Source organism: Notothenia rossii, assembly GCF_949606895.1.
Source record: "Notothenia rossii genome assembly, chromosome: 9".
Taxonomy (NCBI): Eukaryota; Metazoa; Chordata; class Actinopteri; order Perciformes; family Nototheniidae; genus Notothenia; species Notothenia rossii.
Window position 1 is genome coordinate 49,248,116 of NC_136907.1, and position 18,869 is coordinate 49,266,984.

General features: G+C 40.1%; 2 protein-coding genes across 3 annotated transcripts; one reads left to right on the forward strand and one right to left on the reverse strand.

The window, feature by feature from the left end:
• Nucleotides 1-421: 421 nt before the first annotated feature.
• On the forward strand, nt 422-5,862 carry fbxo36b (F-box protein 36b). Its single transcript, XM_079652261.1, has 4 exons — nt 422-518; nt 4,506-4,614; nt 4,738-4,910; nt 5,136-5,862. The coding sequence occupies exons 1-4, from the start codon at nt 423-425 to the stop codon at nt 5,637-5,639; spliced, it is 882 nt and encodes a 293-aa protein (XP_079508387.1). The 5' UTR covers nt 422; the 3' UTR covers nt 5,640-5,862.
• Nucleotides 5,863-11,178: 5,316 nt separating this feature from the next.
• LOC307020923 (uncharacterized protein) lies at nt 11,179-13,395 on the reverse strand. Of its 2 annotated transcripts, XM_079652621.1 has the most exons (6): nt 13,335-13,394; nt 12,979-13,040; nt 12,835-12,868; nt 12,642-12,706; nt 12,157-12,240; nt 11,179-12,052 (listed from the first exon to the last, which is right to left on the reverse strand). In XM_079652621.1, the coding sequence occupies exons 2-6, from the start codon at nt 12,996-12,998 to the stop codon at nt 11,761-11,763; spliced, it is 495 nt and encodes a 164-aa protein (XP_079508747.1). In that variant the 5' UTR covers nt 12,999-13,040; nt 13,335-13,394; the 3' UTR covers nt 11,179-11,760. The 2 variants fall into 2 exon arrangements, 1 of the variants encoding a protein (XP_079508747.1); XR_013803013.1 differs by having other exon boundaries at nt 12,835-13,062; nt 13,335-13,395.
• Nucleotides 13,396-18,869: the final 5,474 nt, after the last annotated feature.

Genomic DNA, 18,869 nt, shown 5'->3' on the forward strand with positions numbered 1-18,869 from the left:
GTGAAGGTTGTAATAGGATTTTTTTCTTGCGGAAGCTAATATCGTATCCATTTAATACCTTTCAATGAAGATTGAATATTAGAAAGGTGTCTCTGTTTAAACAAAAAAAACATGGTTCGAATAAACACTAGGTATGGCCTACTGTTATCCTTTAGTAAGGAATAATGAATTGCAGAGCTGTTGTATAATTAGACTCAAAGCGTTCAGTTTTGTGCATTGGGGTGTATCTTTTGTATTATCATAACGAGCAACCATTCCCTGTTAACCTTTGTCTTGCATACGTTCTTCTGTATGTAATTTTCTTCAGTTGAAAACGTGCTAAATGCTAACTTTGTTCACATGTAGCTTCTTGCTTGGACCTAGTCATGTCTTCAGCTCTCCACCTGAGAAAGCAGTTGCCATGACAACACAGACAGTTTGACATGGCGTCCCTGTTAACAGACCCGTTGTTTGAGAAGTCCGGACGCGGTCCACCACCAAACAAGAACTTTTATCATTTTGCTATCACCAAGTCAGGTGTAAGTATAGATATTGTATAAATATAATTACTCTACTGCATTGCTAGCATGAACTAATGTTAACGTTTTATTAAGGGTAACGTTAGCTAGCTAAACCTGCTGTAACCACAGGAACTTTGCCTCACGTGCACGCAAACTGCAGGGCAGTTGAATGCTATTTATGTTAGCTTCTAATTAAGCAATAGCTCACGACAGGCCGTGGTATATGCTCATTATATCACAGCTAAGGGGCGTGGTTCGGCCCGACGCGAAGCGGACGGTCGACAACCCCCTTAGCTGTGATATAATGAGCATATATCACGGCCTGAAGTGAGCTATTACTTTTATAAAACGGTTACCAAGTGTGGCAATATGAAAGAAAAATACACACTCTAATTTAAATAGTTTTTATTAGTAAATAATGATGTTCAAAATAAAATAGTCCCTCCGTTGCCTTCTGCACAAAACATAGTGCAAGGTGGTTGCTATGCAACAACACTAACAGCAAGCGAACATATTAGACAGAGAGCGTTGATCCATTATTTGGCTGTTTATTTACATTAATGTGTATGTTGCTGTTTATTGTGTATCCACTGAAAAACTGTCCAGCATCAGTAGCATGGCTTACGTGGTCACTTGTATAGGTTGAGGTTGTTCGAGGCTGTTGCTTGGCGTGGCGAGAATATTGCTCCACTTTCTCCGGTCCCCGAGATTGGGCTTCCAGTAGCTCTGGAGAGAGCTTTCGCACCTGTGGCCACTAACGGTCATAATTTCTCTGCTTTGTTTCAAGACCCGCATCAGAAAGCTTTTGAATGGTGGTACTTTTCCAGTTGGTCTACCTGCTCTTCACGTAGCTCTGCATGTCGTAGTTTAGGTGCTTTTTTTTCTGGAGATAGGCACTGCTCAATCCACTCCTCCATACTATAGTAAGACCCCCCCGGAGGTCGAAGTTAATCTTAAATGTTTCCATTTTATGCTTTGTAAGTTTGTTTCGTAACGGAAGAAATTTAAATATATTTATAAAAACTGACAAGTCAAATCAAGCAATCTGATTGGTCGATAGTAGTGATGTGTCGGTCGCGAACGAGCCGATTCTTTTGAACGGCTCTTTGGTATGAACGAGGGGAACCGAGTCGTACTTGGTGAGAGCCGTTCTTGTTATCGTTCAATTGTTAGTCCGCACTCACTGCCTGCCAAAATCCACTCGCCTGTTGAAAAGCTTGATTTTGTTCCCCAAACGTATTCTGTGAAGACCCGCCCCTACTCTGATTAGTAGGTTTCAGCAGGAGGAGTGAGATGGGGTGGGTCTTAACGGAATACGCGAGAGAGAGAAGTCATAACAAGTGGTAGGCTACAGGACAGGTAGACGACGTGTTTTTCGGATGGAAAATGAGCCAAACGCGAAAACGCAGCAGCATTTTGATGCACTTCAACCAAAAAAGCGCACCATTTGTAAAGGCAAAATATCCTTTAAAGCAGGGCCAACAAATGATCTCCATCGCCACTTAAAAACACAGTATCTATATTAAGAGTTGCGTGAATTTCATTCAAGGCAAGGCAACTTTATTTACTTAACACATACGGAGGGTAAATTCAAAGTAGTACATTCACGGACATGAATGACATGGATATGGCGCCACCTTGTGTCGTGTTTACAAAGCAGATTATTGACATTAGGTCTGGCAATACAGTCAATCATTAATCTGGTGATTATTTCACAGACAAACCAAGTAACCCCGCCAAAAAAACGGCTCTTTTGAACGGCTCTTTTGAACGGCTCTTTGAAAGGAACGGAGCCATAAGATCCGGCTCCCTTCAAAGAGCCATAAATCCCATCACTAGTCGATAGCGTTTTTGCGGACCTCTTTGATTACAGATTTGAAAACATCGTTGCTTGCTTTAAAAGTAGCACAATTCATTATGTTAAACCTTCAAAAGTATCTAAATATCCCTGCCCTAATGCCAAAGGAACTGCACACTGAATATGTTTTGCCGTTTGATGTCTATGTCTGGACCGCTGCGTCAAAAAGGAGGGCTTCTGCCCCGTTACTTCTCCGCTGCTTTCTTGTTCCAGCAGTTTGCTTTTCAGCCCAACGGTATACTGTTTTTCTCAGACGCGGAGGGATACTGACTTGTTGTGAAAAGTAACCTACAATTCTACCCGTGGTATACGCTCAGTATATCACGGCTAAGAACCAATCAGATTGCTTGATTTGACTTGTCCGTTTTATAATGTTAAATAGCTACTTTTTAACTTGGATATATTTGCTCATTAAATCGTTTAAACAACGTCTGGATATAATAACCGTAGTAAGGCCATTGGTGGAAAAAGTACTCAGATGCTCAACTTGAGTAAAAGTACTAATACCACATTTTAAAACTGCGGTCAAGCCAGCCTCCACTCGGGAAAACCTAGTCAAGCCAGCCCGCACGTGATATTGCGGTGCGCGAATATTCTATGCATTACGGTAGATTAAAAAAAAAAAAAAATCCTCCCTGTGTTTAGATGAGAATAAAACTAAAACTGTCCAGTATCAAAGACTCATTTCACTTCAGGGTGATAGCAGGACATCCCATCTAGTCACTCAGAAAAAATCAGGACATTCTGATGTAGAATTTCAAAATAAAAGACCTTTGAAATCTCTATTGTATGAGCTATAATCCCTGTTTTTAGATGAGAATAAAACAAAAACTGTCCAGTATCAAAGACTCATCTCACTCCAGGGTGATAGCAGGACACCCCATTTAGTCACTCAGAAACAGGGATGATAGCTCATATATGAGACTTCAAAGGTCTTTTATTTTGAAACTGTACATCAAAATGTCCGGATTTTTTCTGAGTGACCAGGTGGGGTGTCCTGCAATCACCCTGGAGTGAGATGAGTCTTTGATACTGGACAGTTTTTTTTTTATTCTCATCTAAAAACAGGGATGATAGCTCATACAATAGAGATTTCAAAGGTCTTTTATTTTGAAACTCTACATCAGAATGTCCTGATTTTTTCTGGGTGACTAGATGGGATGTCCTGCTATCACCCTGGAGAGAGATGAGTCTTTGATACTGGACAGTTTTAGTTTTATTCTTATCTAAACACAGAGGGATGATTTTTTTTTTTACTCTACCGTAATGCATAGGATATTCGCGCACCGCAATATCACGTGCAGGCTGGCTTGACTAGGTTTTCCCGAGTGGAGGCTGGCTTGACCGCAGTATTTTAAACATACTCCATTACAAATACATGTGAGTTCAAAATACAGAACTACAGAAGTATGATCAGCTAAATGTACTCAAGTATCAAAAGTAAAAATGCTTAATATACAGTATGTACAATACTACACATTTGAGAAAGGGTTATAAACACATGTTACCAAGTAAAAACTACTGTGTAATAGTTAGAAACGTATGTCTGCCTAAAGACTAGGCTATGATAAGACAAAATGCAAACTAAAACCTTAAAATGGAAAAATAATACAGAATCATAGGTCAGTATAAAAAATAAGACAGTTATGTCTTATTTTTTATACTGACCTATGATTCTGTATTATGTCCTGCTAACATTTTTGAAATATCTCATATCGAAGGCATTTAATAAACTGCATATTTGGGGATAAGTTAGATATACAATTTGTTATTAGTTCAAATATTAGATGTGCACCTTGTAGTTTCTGAGATTCAGTGGCATTTCTATCATATTTAGCCATTGGGCACATGGGTCTGCTGTTTATTTCTATTTATGGAACAGTAGTCATGTGCTGGAAGATTAAATATAGCATGATAAGAAATACTCACTTTTCAGCCAACTGTTTGACCTATTTTCAAAATGTCTCCAGATATGTGTATACTGTGTACATAGATTAGTCTGTTTTACAGTTCCCTTTTTTTTTCTTTTTAGATGTAAATAACAGTATTATATTGTTGAGGGTATAACACATTGAGGAAAGCTGTGTTTTTTAGAGCTTGATGTGAAAATATTTAACAGAAAAGATCCTTTGAACGGTCACTCCCAGGTGATATGGAGATGGTGGAAGATATCTCCCAGAACTGTGGACAGATACTCCAAACCCGGGGAGTTGAAGGAGTCTCACCAGGACTTCTTAGATGACACTTTGCTCCAGAGTAAGAGCTTTATTATTTAACTCTAAACTGTTTGGTTTGCATTACTTTTTATCATGTGGTCAGAAAGCATAATAGTGCTTTAGGTATTCATAGCTTCATGTACAGATTGTGGCTTCTCTCCAGGTGAGATCAGTATGGTTTTTGGTCGTCGAATCTTGCAGTACACCAAGGCGTTGTGCCAAGACCATTACGACTATCTGGAGCGCCTGTCTGACTCCATACTGCTGCGGATAATAAATGATCTAGAACTGGAGGACGTGGGCCAGCTTGGGAGAACGTCACACAGGTTCAGGGAGGTGAGTTCCAGAGACACATAAAGACAGATGTGCAACAAGAAAACTATCCTGAGATTAGAAATAGTAACTCTGTTATTTAAGGTTTCATCACTGCACATGTTATCTTTGATACATTGTTAAAAAAAAAAACAGTTATTAAATCAGATGTAATATTAGATTCCTATTGTTTTTATAAATGTGTAATTAAATCAATGCAAATGGTTGAGCTTTACTTGTGCTCCTCAGCTATGTGGCTCAGAGGAGTTTTGGGAGCAGGCGGTGGATCGTCGCTGCAACACAGTGTCCCCTGAAGTAGCATCTCTGGCTCTGGAGGTGGGCTGGCGCAGCATCTTCTTCACCAGCAAGCTGCAGCTGCAGAAACTGATCAGCCGCAGGAGGCTGAAGGCAGAGGAGCCACCAGAAGGACAGCTCTCTGACCCAGATATAAAGGCAGAGGAGTCTCTGGGTGACAGCTCAGAGATAGACCAGGCATCTGGATCTGAGAAGGAATCTCCCCCTGGCATTATCCCAAAACTAAGCCTTGGCACTGATCCTGGAGCTGGCTTTGACCACAGCTCCTACTGTGATGTTGACCCTGAGTCAGATCTAGAGGCTGGCTCTGACTCCAGCGTGCCTGCACTTTGCCAACTGTTTGAGGAAACAGGAAAACCCTGTGTGGAAACAACTGAGCAGGACAGTGCGCCGAATAACAGCAGAGGAGACTTCAGTGCAGAGCCAGATAAGCCATGAACCTCCTCAGTCGGTTGTGTATTGATGAATTCAATATATTATTATTCTTAATATTTGTCAAATATAAATGTTTTTTAAATATTTGATATGATTATTAAGATCCTCTCAGGATATTTGGGGACATACCCATGTGCCATGATTCTTCAGGACTATTGTAGATGATACTCATTATTCATTGTAATAACATTGTACGTAGTAAATGTCATATAAAGGTAATATTCAAAATGCCATTTTTTTGTCATTCGCGTTTCATTCATGAATTCCTTTGAAGTAAAAACCTCATATTTTTGGCAACTATCCGATGACACTTGACACAAACATGATAAAAGGGATTATCTTTTTTAAATTATGGATGGTTTTTCACTTATCAATAAGATACTTCACTATATTTGGGTGGCTAAATACTTGATCATTGGTATCTAACATACTTCTTGAGTGAGTTTTTTGGGAACCTAACTTGGCAGTTTCTTCCTCGCTGCGGGGACATTCTACAGATGGCCAGTCCGCCCCTGAAAAATGTCTATGCAGACGTTATTATTAATAATAATAATACAAATAAGAGTGTCTTTCCATCTGCACTTTGCTTCATGTTGGTATGCTTTAAGTGTCTGCGAATATTTTCAGCATTTTTTAAATTGTATTTGAGTGTCTCAAAATGAATAGTATTTTCTGAAATGCTAGATAAAGATTGATGAAGACCGACACAACTGGACTCTGAAAGTTCCACTAGAAATATCTCTGAATTTGTAACTGCACTTTGTAACTGAAACATAAACGGTTTTAGGTAAAATACTGAGCTTGAGAGTCAGTTTGAGCAGGGATTTGCCAGATGTGAGTTGCAGCCACCTGTGCTACTGCCTCCTCTCTTTAAAGGGAAATTTCACTTTTAATTCTGATTGCATGTAGTCTGTGCTGGTGTCTCTCAAGATGCTTTCAGCTCTAGCCTTGTGTCCAGAGAGCACATCAAAGGGCTTCCTATCCCTCTGAAATATATCCCCCGAGAGGGAAGCAGTTCACTGCTCTTTTGGAAAATGTTGGGTCCTGTCAGGAGGATGAATAATTCCAAAAGGCCATCGATTCTAGAAGTCATCTTCTTTTGCCTTTAGCCACAACCAAGAATTCAAATCTTCAAGCATTTAAGTGACTTCCTTTTCTGGCCTGTCGATACCTCCCTAAGTTCCCTTATTCTACGTCCACACACCTTTGCCTGATTTGAGACACAATGGTTGAAAGCATAGTGGAATGGGACTTCTTCATCAGGTATTCTTCACAACATGTGTGAGTCGTTCTCTATGTGTCAACCTCACCAGCCATCTGATCCAAGTTACTGCCATATGGTAACCTGAAGGTGAGCTAATATCCCTGAGGTCCAGACAATTTGACCTCCGATCTCATAAAAGATCAACAAAGTCAATCACTGACCTTTGACTCACCATCCAGTGTCAGATCAGGTAAGCCAATCATTCAATCAGACACCCTGTTCCAGTGCTTTGCAGAATGAGGGTTGAATTATTCCAGTTTTTCTCTTCCGTCGGCAGGTATTGTTATCATCAGCATCTGAATGGCAAACAACAGTCAGCCAGCCTCCTTTTCTAAGAGTGACAGTCCCATCAAGTAGATATTGTTATCTGCCAATCAACTCTCGTCCAAGTGGCACCCTGGGGGACTGAAATGTACCCTATATTTGAGGAGCTTTAAACGGTCATTCTTTATAAAAGCCAGCTTGGTGTGACTTGATTGGATGCAAAAATAATTCAGTTTTCAGAGAACACTATGAAGATAAAATCCAATTTCTAACTTTATTTTATTAACTCAGTAAACATTTTCCCGACAATCGCTAGTTTAGAATAGGAGTAGTTGTATACCGGCTTCACAACCTGAACTGCTGTGGCTTGTTCGCTTGTTATGTCAGGTTTGCTGCTTTCTGTGTGTTTTTAGATGATGAAAGATCATTGTAACATTTGGTCTCCTAAAAATATCATGATTCATCATGTTTTCAAAATTCTCGTAAGATGGTTAAGGTTTGGAATTCACCTCGGTTGGTTTTGGTAACTGTTGTCCGGCAGCGAGTCTCACAAAGGTTTTCGGTAAGTTTGGCAAATTGAGGGTAATTAATCGAAGTTCAATGGTTTGAAACTGTTGTTGGTGACTCTCATTTTCTTAAAACTTGCTCTTTCCCTGTACAACTCCGGAGATACCACCACCAAAGCCAGTCGGACAATGTGGGCCGGTCGGATAAGTCACTTTTTGTGAAAAACCTGAGAGGCCATAAGAGGATGTAGGGAAACCAGGCAAAGACGTAGTGAACCATGTGGGTGATGGGATGATTGTGTGCTGCCCATCTGGCCTTTCCTCAGGCCAGGCTAATCCTCCCAAGGTTAAGGGCGCAGATTTCTCAAAGAGCAAACTCCTATTTCAGAAAAAGAATACAGCTGCTCAATTTCTCAATTACTTTCTTATTATCCCTTGTCGGCACTGTGTTACCTAATCATATATTGCTTTTCACAACAGTTTGTGTAAGGCTGGTGGCCCTCATTGAAAGTGATATGGGTCATCAGGGATCCCATAGAGTGACGTATTAGCACCTATTTGACCCCTCTGCTCTAAGTGACCTGGTAAAAGGTGAAACCTATGACCTCATTCCATCGACTCAGGAGGCTAAAGTGCTTTACTTACCCTATGATCCATTTACAACATGATTGACATTTGACGGTTTTGATATTTATGGCAATGCTCTTAAACTGTCATGCACGTCTTTCTCTACTAAAATGTTGAACCTCGAATTATAGATTAGAAAGACATTAGTAAATAAAATGTTACTGAGATTGCGATCTATTCTGTCCTTCCTTGATGTAATTAGTAACCATTTGTGTTTTTCTCATGTTTAAATCCGAACAAAGACTGGGTCTGGAATCCTCTGCAAGGCAAGCAAAGCTCTTGATCTTGTGCTGGAGCTTGAGACCATTTGAGAAAGGATTAGCTAATATTATCCGAGGTTTACGTACTGAATTAGCCTACATCCACATTGCTGTGTCTGGTTGGAAGAAAGTGCCTCAACAGTGCAATACAAAAGTAATGCAATTATTTTTATGTAAGCAGTATTATACTAGAATTACAATATATTGAAAATACAGATTCATATTCAAAGCTAATTTAATGTTTACACTAAATTAGAAACAATTGTGTTTGCCTGAAATCTTCTGGCTTTCCTCATCGTGGTGTTTGTAATATTACTGTGTCAGGTGTATTACAAAGCTCCTCGCTTTATCCTTAGTTCTCTCACATGGTTAAAGTCATGTTTCTTAGGCTGTTCTAAGTGCTGACTAGACAAACAATGCTACACTGGTACCTGACCTTTGAAACATACGTTTGAGTAATGTAACAAAACATTTTCATTGGTACTAAATTCAGTTTTATTTTCTATTTTTCATTTTATCGTATTTTCTTTTACAATGTTATGCTGTTTATTGGTTGAAAGAAACAGAATAAGAATACTTGATGGTAATTGCTCAGATCAGTGATGCGAAAATAAAATGTTCTTTTTCCTTAAAATCTGTACATTTTGCAACGCTACCTTAAAATATGGACTCTTCAAGTACACCAGATCCTAGGACAACCCGGTATCACGGCAAGACGTGAACATGTGGCGATTTACCATGCTGGGAGATGTGAGGATGTCACGATTTCGTCCCTTCAAAGGTGACAGTTACACGGTATTGTTAACCCATGTTAACCAGTGGAGAAATAACCAGAAATGCCAAGCAAATGCTACCCCGACGTAATGATTTATTTTTTAATAGTCACACTCGATTACGCCGATTTTCTTGTTGCCCCAGCTGGTCGACACCTCTTTTAGCAGAAACAAAGGCTACATTAATGTATTAAATCGATGTTAATCCATGCATGTGGATGTGGAACCGGAAACAGACGTAGGCAAGATCCTCAGCTCGATGATTGGATGGTTGCATGCTGGGATTTGGTGTTTATGTGATGTGAAATCTGAAAACGTTATTTAAAAATAAAATAATACTTTATTCCGAGTGTACTTGCTTTTCTCTTTGAAAGTCATCACATAATGGCATTTTAATACACGGTTCGGCTGCATTAAATATTACATATCTGCCGTAATTCTCTAGAGCCCTGCTGAGAAGACTTATAGACAAACAGGAGAACTGCCGCCAAAACTAAAAACGTGACGTGGATCCTACATATATAAGCAATTAAACAACATCTTACATTTCTTTTCACACAATACGTCTCCTGGCAGTATCAACACTTATTCGGCTGACTTTTATATTTGATCCAATTGGTAGATAGCTGTGTACACCATAACGGTGCAGAGCTGATAGAAAGGGACACCTGGTTAAAGCACGTTATTGAATTGTATTATTTTATTATTAGATATTAATAGGATCCCTATAAAGTATATTTATTACTCATTATTCTCTACTAATAGTTAATTAAAGACTGTAATGACTAGTTTGCACATCCCTTTCAAGATTTTCTATAAGCTAAGGTTTATTGACATATCATATTTTACACAACTACGGTGTAGTTATGCAATGAATGAAACACTTGGGTCGCAGGTTCCTCAACAGTGCATTACAAGACATCTATCAATATGTGTGTATACCTCCACAATTAAACTGTCATTCTGCACATTTCTTATACTATCTACATACATCCTATGAGAGTATAATACATATGTATAATATCAGTTAAAATAAGTGCTTAAACATAGTTAACATTGCAGGAAAGCAATATATTAAGCACTTTGTCAGGCTTAATATTTATCTGTAGATACAAATGTCACTGTGTTTGCTGTGTGCTCTGCATGTGTGACCATTAAAGAGGGTTTCATCCCTCCATATTCTTCTTCTATACTCCCAAAGCTTTTTTCTTATTCAAAAGACTACCCAGTCACACAGCATTTCCTGTTATAGTCACGACATTTAATCTATTGATTCGTGTTCACCAACACGATTTCCCCCTTTTTTTCGTGTCACACAGAACGATTTTAAAAGCAATGTATTTCTATTGGTAGTATGTTTCGTGCCTGCAGCACGTCTTTTTTTCCGTTCGGGTCTTGGAAGACCGGAAGCTGTGGAGTTCATAAAAACATGTTATTACTCAATATCAAGCCACGATTATTGTTTTTATTTTAAATCATATAATGTTGGACTTTTTTTGTCGCCTGTGAGGAAAAGAAATGGATAAAATAACACACTGTTATTTACTCACCAATAACGCACAATTATCCTTCTTTTTATTTATTTTTTTTAATTCCATAATCTCTGGCAATTTTGGCGTCCGTAAGGAAATGAATTTCAAAATAAAAATAACCGGAAACAGACGTAGGCCTATAAGGGACATTTCGAGCATGGCGAAGTCCCTCCCCTTCCGGTGGACCTCCATGGGACCTTATTTCGAAACAATCTGCGCCATATAGATAGATCTATCTATATGGCGCAGGAAACAATTATGTATTGAAGTCAATGGAGAGAGAAAGATTATGTTTCGATCCCGTTTGAATTGTGCCACGAATTTAAAACATAATTTTGCAAGTCAAAAAAAAAAATTGTCGTAAAACTGTGAAGTAACACATTTATTTGTGTGAAATGCTCAATGAACTACATCTTTGGTCTCGCAGAACAACACACGTCACCAAGATGGCCGTTATATGGTGGCCAGCAGGTGCAAAAGCGGAACAACGGCTCAAAACGCAAACATAAGCAGGGAACACCTGCAAATAATGAAATGAAAAACAAACAAACCCTGAAAACAAATACAACAGAACAGCTGCATTTACAGAAATGATGCAAACTAAATACAACACATAAACCCCGAAAACAAACGCAACAAAAAAACGCTGTAAATACCAAAACGATATGCAAAGTCCAAAGCACATACAAATCCCAAAACCATAGACTTTATATATAAACAAAATATTTTCATTGTCTGTTTATGTGAAATATATAGAAGCCATCATTAAATTGTAGACCAATGCATTAAATACACAAACAGCTTAAATTATATATTCATAATTGTGTATTAGTTCTATCTTTATAGAGAACATTATACATTTAGAATCAGATTTTGAGACAATGAGCGGCTGGGAAAGTCACACCGCCATGGGGCACAAACAGTTGCTGACGTGATGTTTTCTTCGCATTCTCAGGCATTCCATAAGGAGGGTCAGGAACTCACGCTTGGGACCACCAGTGTCCACTCCATCCTCAGTTTGTCCCTCATCATCAGTGAACTTAACTGACATCTCATGAGAGGGGTCGAATGAGGCACCTTTGAAGCCGCGGATTGCTCCATCCCACGCTCTATTAATATTAAACCTGCTGCAAGATGTATTTGTTCTTTTTGTACATGTGTGTATGTGTTCCGCAGTCAGGTATTCTGTGCTGGGAAAGACAAAGTGATGTATTGTAATATTAAATGATGAAGCTAGTAATAAGATTTACAGTATAGAATAGAACAATTAAGTGGTAATAGTAACAATTAATACCTTTCCTCTGCGGTTTGCTCCATTTTGTCTTCTGGCTCAGACTGGCTATCAATAATGATAGGTGCATACACATTTGTGTAGTTGCTGCAGTGAGAAGACAGTTGAATAATTACTTCAAATACATAATATATGCATGACAGTCATATTTACAAAAGGATGTCGATCCTCTTCCTATTTTTTTTCCAATACATTGGGTTCTAAACTGACAACAGCATTTTTGTAATACTCCTGCACAATCCTTGTAAACTTTTGAAATGGATGCAACAAACAATATCTGATCTTTGAAAAATATTTGTGGGTGTTTTTTATAGTCCTCACTAAGATGTCAGATATTGTGGGTGTCATTTGGAAATGTATGAAAGTATAATTGTTCTGCTTCCTGGCAATGTTACCCACTGTGATTGGAGGCTATACAAACAAACAAATGTAAAATAAAGATACACACCACACAACTGTGTCACGATGCAACTGTCAACATCGTTTACCTATAGAAGCTGTTCTGACCCGGGGCAGACTGGACCTCTTCCTGGAATGGGGCTGGTGCTCCATCCTATTTTTACCCAGGAAATAAGTGCAGTTGATATAATGAGCGTGTCATTAGCACACAAAGGTATTTATTGATTTCATGTTCACAAATTCAAACCTACATGTTATAATTACATTTTTAATTAGTCTTACCCGATCAGACGCTGGTTGTGGGTGCCTGAGAGGTCTGATAAAGGTAAACAACAAATATATTCAAACTACTGTACTGTTAAAACATTCTGCTTCTTGTGGCACAAAATAATTATTATATTATATGTTGACAATGTTTTATTTTACCCTGGCAAACTGTTGTCCATTCGTGGAGTGCTCACTTTTTGAACATTTGGAATGTCTCACACCTGCATTCACACAAATGACTGACTGAAATAAAATAGATTCACTTTAATTAAGAATAGATGCTACGATAAATCCAAACTGACCAAGGTACATTATATTGTTGACCGTCCTTTAACTCTCACATTAGGATTTACATTGGGGCACAATAAACCAACTCCTCTTTGCACCTATAATAGCCTATATCTATATGATGTCAAGAGTTACATGTAGGTGCACAGTGCTGTAACTTGACTTGCAAACTCTTTTACCAAACAGCTGGGTAAATATGACGCTCTTTGTATCAAAACAAAACTTACCTTCTTATATATCGACTTTTTCCACTTCGATCTACTTTGTTTCCTCCGGCTTCAATTTGCAGCACTCTTTTTCGTTTTGTCTATGTCTGGTCAGACATCAATCTGTTCCACGTAGCGCGCCCCCTAGAGGCCTGGAGCACTTCCGCAATGTTTTTTTTTTGTATGTGTTTTGGGATTTATATGTGCTTTGGACTTTGCATATCGTTTTGGTATTTGCAGCGTTTTTTTATTGCGTTTGTTTTCGGGGTTTGTGTGTTGTATTTTGTTTGCATAATTTCTGTAAATGCAGTGTTTTTTGGTTGTATTTGTTTTCAGGATTTGTTTGTCTTTCATTTCAGGATTTGCAGCTGTTTCCTGCTAATGTATGTGTCTTTGGCTGTTGTCCCGCGTTTGCACCTGCCGGCCACCGTACCGTCACCACTGTCTTGTCAACAAAACGATTGACTACCCTCACTATCACCACAATGAAACACGTCCAGAAGAATGTCATGCAAAGCTGCCTGCCTTCCTTTGATTCTCTCTGAACTGAGTGTCAACCATTTGTGCAGATAGCATGAAGTAGAAAAGATCGGCGATCGCCGATGCTAGCGTTAGCATTTTCCCCCGGGCTTAAATTGTGTAGTATAGAAGGATCACACCGGTGACAGTACTCTTCAAAGGGTTCACGAAACCTGACTACTACTCTTACAGTTTAACATTTTTGGGTTACTTAATGTTACTTCATATTAAGGCTAATAAAAATGACAAGGCTGTAATGCTAACTAATGTGCTAGCTACAACTAGGTAGCTAACTTGATCCAGCAACGAGACTGTTACTGATTATATTATTCGAGCGGAGACTATATTCACGTCTTTGAGAAGGGCCGAAGAAAATATCAGTGATGGGTTGCAGATTGCCATGGTAGTGAAGGGGTTACCGGACTCATTCAACCCGTTTGTCGTGCACGTCACTCAAACCAACGACCGTCTAACGTTCGGTGAGTTTAAAGCTAAACTGTGGAGCTATGAGAGCACTGACAAATATAGGACGAGTGACATGAATGCGGACGAGGACGGCCTCATGAGGACTAGCGGGGCGAGGACACGAGGACGTGGAAGAGGGAAGAAGATGGACTTAGCCGACACTGAATGCTACACATGCGGAAAGATGGGGCATATGGCTAGGACATGCCCTAACGAGATCCAAGCGAGGCGAGAGGAGCGACGGTGGGACACGCCACACCGAGGAAGAGGCCGAAGCAGAGGGCTGGGCCGTGATCAGGTGAAGAAGGCAGACGGAGACACGGAGGATGATACCGGTGCATCATTATTTTTCCAAATAAGTGACTGTCAAAATCAAGTAGGAAATAAGAGAGGTCTTATGGTCGACTGTGGTGCAACGACACACATGATTAATGACCTGGCAAAGTTTAAGACAATCGATAAGAGCTTTAGACCCGAGGACCATGTGATAGAGCTGGTAGATGGAACGAAAACGACCGGGATGGCGAAGATGAGAGGAGAAGCCAAAGTTGTTCTGCTCGACAGCGAAGGACGGCAAGTGAAAACGAGGCTCAAACGAGCGCTTTACATCCCATCTTCTCCACAGGACATTTTCTCCGTGAAAGCAGCGACAGCCAGCGGAGCTGAGGTACGCTTCAAGGACGGTGATGATTGGCTGATTCATCAAAAATGGTACTAAGTTTAAAATGGATGTGTATGGTAGGCTATATTGCCTTAGCACAGTAGAGGATGTAAATACTGACGATGTATGTAATGGTTGTCATGGCATCCAGACATGGCATAGAATACTTGGTCATTGTAATTTTGAGGATGTGTCTAAACTTGAGAAAGTGGTTAAAGGTATGTTGATCAAAGGGAAACGTGACATGTCTAACCATAACTGTGAAATATGTACGCAGGGAAAATGTACTCAAAGCAGAAACAGGCAGGCAGATACAAAAGCTAAGACAGTACTTGAGCTAGTACATACAGACCTATGCGGTCCAATAGAACCAGCAGATAAAGACGGGTACAGATATGCAATAGCATTTACTGATGATTATAGCGGGATGATTTTTCCCTACTTTATCAAAGTAAAGAGTGATACAGCAAAAGCTACTGAAAAATTCATAGCGGATACTGCTCTGTATGGACACATTAAGTGCATAAGATCTGACAACGGTACTGAATTTACCGGGCATGAGTTTCAAACTTCACTTAGGACGAAAGGGATAAGGCACTAGACAAGTGCCCCATACTCACCTCACCAGAACGGTACTGCCGAGAGAGGTTGGAGGACCTTATTTGAGATGTAACGATGCATGCTATTAGAGAGTAACTTCCCAAGGCAGTTATGGACATATGCTGTACAACAGCAGCACAGATACGTAACAGGTGTTACTGTAAGCGTCTAGAGCAGACACCATACCGTGTTCTTACTGGCAAAACACACAACTTGACCAACATGAAAATATTTGGCTCTGAATGCTATGGGTATAAGCAAGATAAGAAGAAGCTAGATTCTAGATGTGCAAAGGGTATTTTTGTAGGATACGACAAATATAGCCCAGCATTCCAAGTATTTTATCCTGAGACAGGGAAAGTCCTGAAACATAGGCTGGTAAAATGTATCACAAAGAGTAGCGCAGATAGTCAGACTCAGACAAATCATCATATGGATGATGACACTTATGGAGAAACTATTCCCACAACACCAGCAGGGACAAAAATGGTGAACCAGAGTCAGAGAGAGCCTAATGTGGGTGTACAGTCCTATAGTGAGGAGAATGTTGAGGCTAGTCAGATCCAGACAGATGGTACTCAAATACCTCATTCACACCAATGCAACTCCGGTTCAAGCTCTGTGCTAGAGCTTTTCAGGTTCAGAACCGGTTCTTCGGTTTAGCTCCGGCTCTTTTCATACAGCCCAAAGTCCGACTGGCGTAACCGTTTGCGTGCCTGCTTCATAAAGCCAAACCATGCGGAAACCACTCACAGCTGACACCGACAACAACAACAATGGCCGATTGTGCTCCAGCTTCCTCTGTACCTCTTCGGAAGACCAGATTCCCAGTAGGTAGCTGGTCTCTTCAGTGGACCACTGCTGCTTGTTAAGTTTCTCCATCGTTGTGTACAAACTGGATAAAACGTTGGCTCTTTGTTGTTGTTAAGGAGTTGATCCCGCCCCTGCCCCTGCCCCCGCCTTGATGTAAGCGTGACGTATGTGGTGCTTTTGCTCTGGCCGGACAATTTTTTGGTGCCTGAAACGAACCGGATTCCGGAGCTAAGAGACTGCTCCGCTGCGGTGTGAAGAGGAAAACCCGTTGCTTTTCAAGCTCCAGCTCCGAACCGGCCCTGAAACACCGTTGGTGTGAATGAGGTAAAAGAGAACAGGGAGACAGTGCACGACGCTATCACACTAGACAAAGAAACGCTCCAGAATATTTAATGGAGTATCAGTGTAACGCTGATTGTAATGATGAAGATGAAAATGTAGATTATTTCTACAGGGTTGCTTGTGACGTACCCAGAACATACATGCAGGCTGTAGGCTCTAAGAAATCAAAAATGTGGGCTGATGCAATGAAAGAGGAGATGAACTCTTTAACAGAGAATGAGACCTTCAGTCTGACCACACTGCCAAAGGGCAAGCAAGCAGTGGGAGGTCGTTGGGTATATGCAGTAAAGGAAAGCCCAGACGGATCTGAGATTTTTAAAGCCAGATATGTAGCTAAAGGCTATAGTCAAGTAGAGGGAATTGATTACAAGGAAACTTTTTCACCGACAGCAAATATGACTTCTGTACGTACATTGATGCAGGTGGCTATACAGGAGGATCTTATCCTACACCAAATGGATGTGAAGACAGCTTATCTCCATGCACCAATAGACTGTGAGTTATATATGAAACGGCCCGAAGGTTTTGAGGCAAAATCTAAAACAGGGGAACACTTAGTGTGCAAACTCAACAAGTCATTGTATGGCTTAAAGCAATCCGTGCGAAACTGGAACAAGTTACTGCATGATCATCTTACAGAGAATGGGTTTGTGCAAAATGATGCTGATCATTGTGTCTACAGAAAAGAGTCTGAGAAAGAAAGAGTTATTCTGTTGATATGGGTAGATGACCTACTTATAGCGGCCAATAACAATGGCTCACTCAGTGATGTCAAAGAAATGTTGAAGAGGAAGTTTAAAATGAAAGATTTGGGGGAACTTAAATACTTCCTAGGTATCGACTTTACACAGAGTGAGGGGGAGATCAAAATGAGCCAAAACAGACACATAGCAAAGATGCTAGAGAGGTTTGGCATGTCAGAGTGCAAATCAAGGTCAACTCCATGCGAGCAAAAGTTACATTTTGACACTGAGGGTGAAGTTATCGATTCAACAGGATACAGAGAGATAGTAGGTAGCTTGATATACATTATGACATGTACTAGACCTGATCTGAGATGGATTGTGAGTAAACTATCAAAACACTTATCAGAACAAAAACAACAACATTGGGCTGCAGCAAAACAACTGTTGAGGTATCTAAAGGGTACAATAGACCAAGAGCTACATTACAAGAAAAGTGAGGAAAGCCTAAAGCTTGAGGGGTACAGTGATGCTGATTGGGCAACCGATCAAAATGATAGGAGAAGCACAACTGGATATTGTTTCAGCTTAACTGAAAATGGTCCAGTTATATCCTGGAAAAGCAGGAAGAAGCCAACAGTGGCGCTATCGACCTGTGAGGCCGAGTACATGGCATTAGCGGCAGTTATTAAAAGGGGTAGACAATAATAGCCCACATGTACCAGTGAAGATATATGAGGACAACCAGGGAGCAATAGCTCTATCCAAAAACCCTTTATCCAGACAGAGAAGCAAGCATGTAGACATCAAATACCATTTTGTACGATCTGCACATGCTGAGGGGAAGATATCTATTACATATTGTCCTACTGCAGACATGGTAGCTGATGTCCTAACCAAGCCGTTGACAAAGGCACAATTTGAGAAGTTCAAAGGGTATTTGTTTGGAGAGTAATGTAAATTGCAGGTATAAAAATTGAACACTGCTAGAGAAGCTTTTGTTTCGTTTATTTGGATTCTGTGTACCACTGTAGAGAGTTATCAACATGTCTTTGAGTGGGAGTGTTGAGCATAATTTGTATAATAACAAAGTCATGTTTCAGTTCATGTGTATGACATCATCAGAATGTGTCTGAAACCTGATGATGCTAATGAGCATGCGCAGATACAATAAACGGCCGTACTCCAGGCCAAACTCTGAGCGATGTGGTCGTGTGTTTTTTCTGTCCGTTAGCATACTTACAAGCTACTTTGGTTGACTGCAAACGTGGAGACTTCTGCTAAATATAATGTCTCACGCAACATTGACAAACATCATATGTGTAATTCATGGCACAATTTCAAACGGGATCGAAAGATAACTTTTCTCTCTCCATTGACTTCAATACATTACTTTTCTGAAATAGAGAACCGCAGTGACGCTTCCAAAAACCCGGAAGTAAGTTAGCATTTTTAGCACTTCCGGTTCTTTCC

Excerpts from the sequence above, each read along its gene's own strand:
- fbxo36b (XM_079652261.1), top strand. The coding sequence starts at position 423 with ATGGCGTCCCTGTTAACAGACCCGTTGTTTGAGAAGTCCGGACGCGGT. Across the intron at positions 4,615-4,737 it reads AGATGACACTTTGCTCCAGA|GTGAGATCAGTATGGTTTTT; the intron begins GTAAGAGCTTTA and ends GCTTCTCTCCAG. Across the intron at positions 4,911-5,135 it reads CGTCACACAGGTTCAGGGAG|CTATGTGGCTCAGAGGAGTT; the intron begins GTGAGTTCCAGA and ends TGTGCTCCTCAG.
- LOC307020923 (XM_079652621.1), bottom strand. The coding sequence starts at position 12,998 with ATGGACAACAGTTTGCCAGG. Across the intron at positions 12,707-12,834 it reads CACAACCAGCGTCTGATCGG|GATGGAGCACCAGCCCCATT; the intron begins GTAAGACTAATT and ends GGGTAAAAATAG. Across the intron at positions 12,053-12,156 it reads GAGCAAACCGCAGAGGAAAG|CACAGAATACCTGACTGCGG; the intron begins GTATTAATTGTT and ends TGTCTTTCCCAG.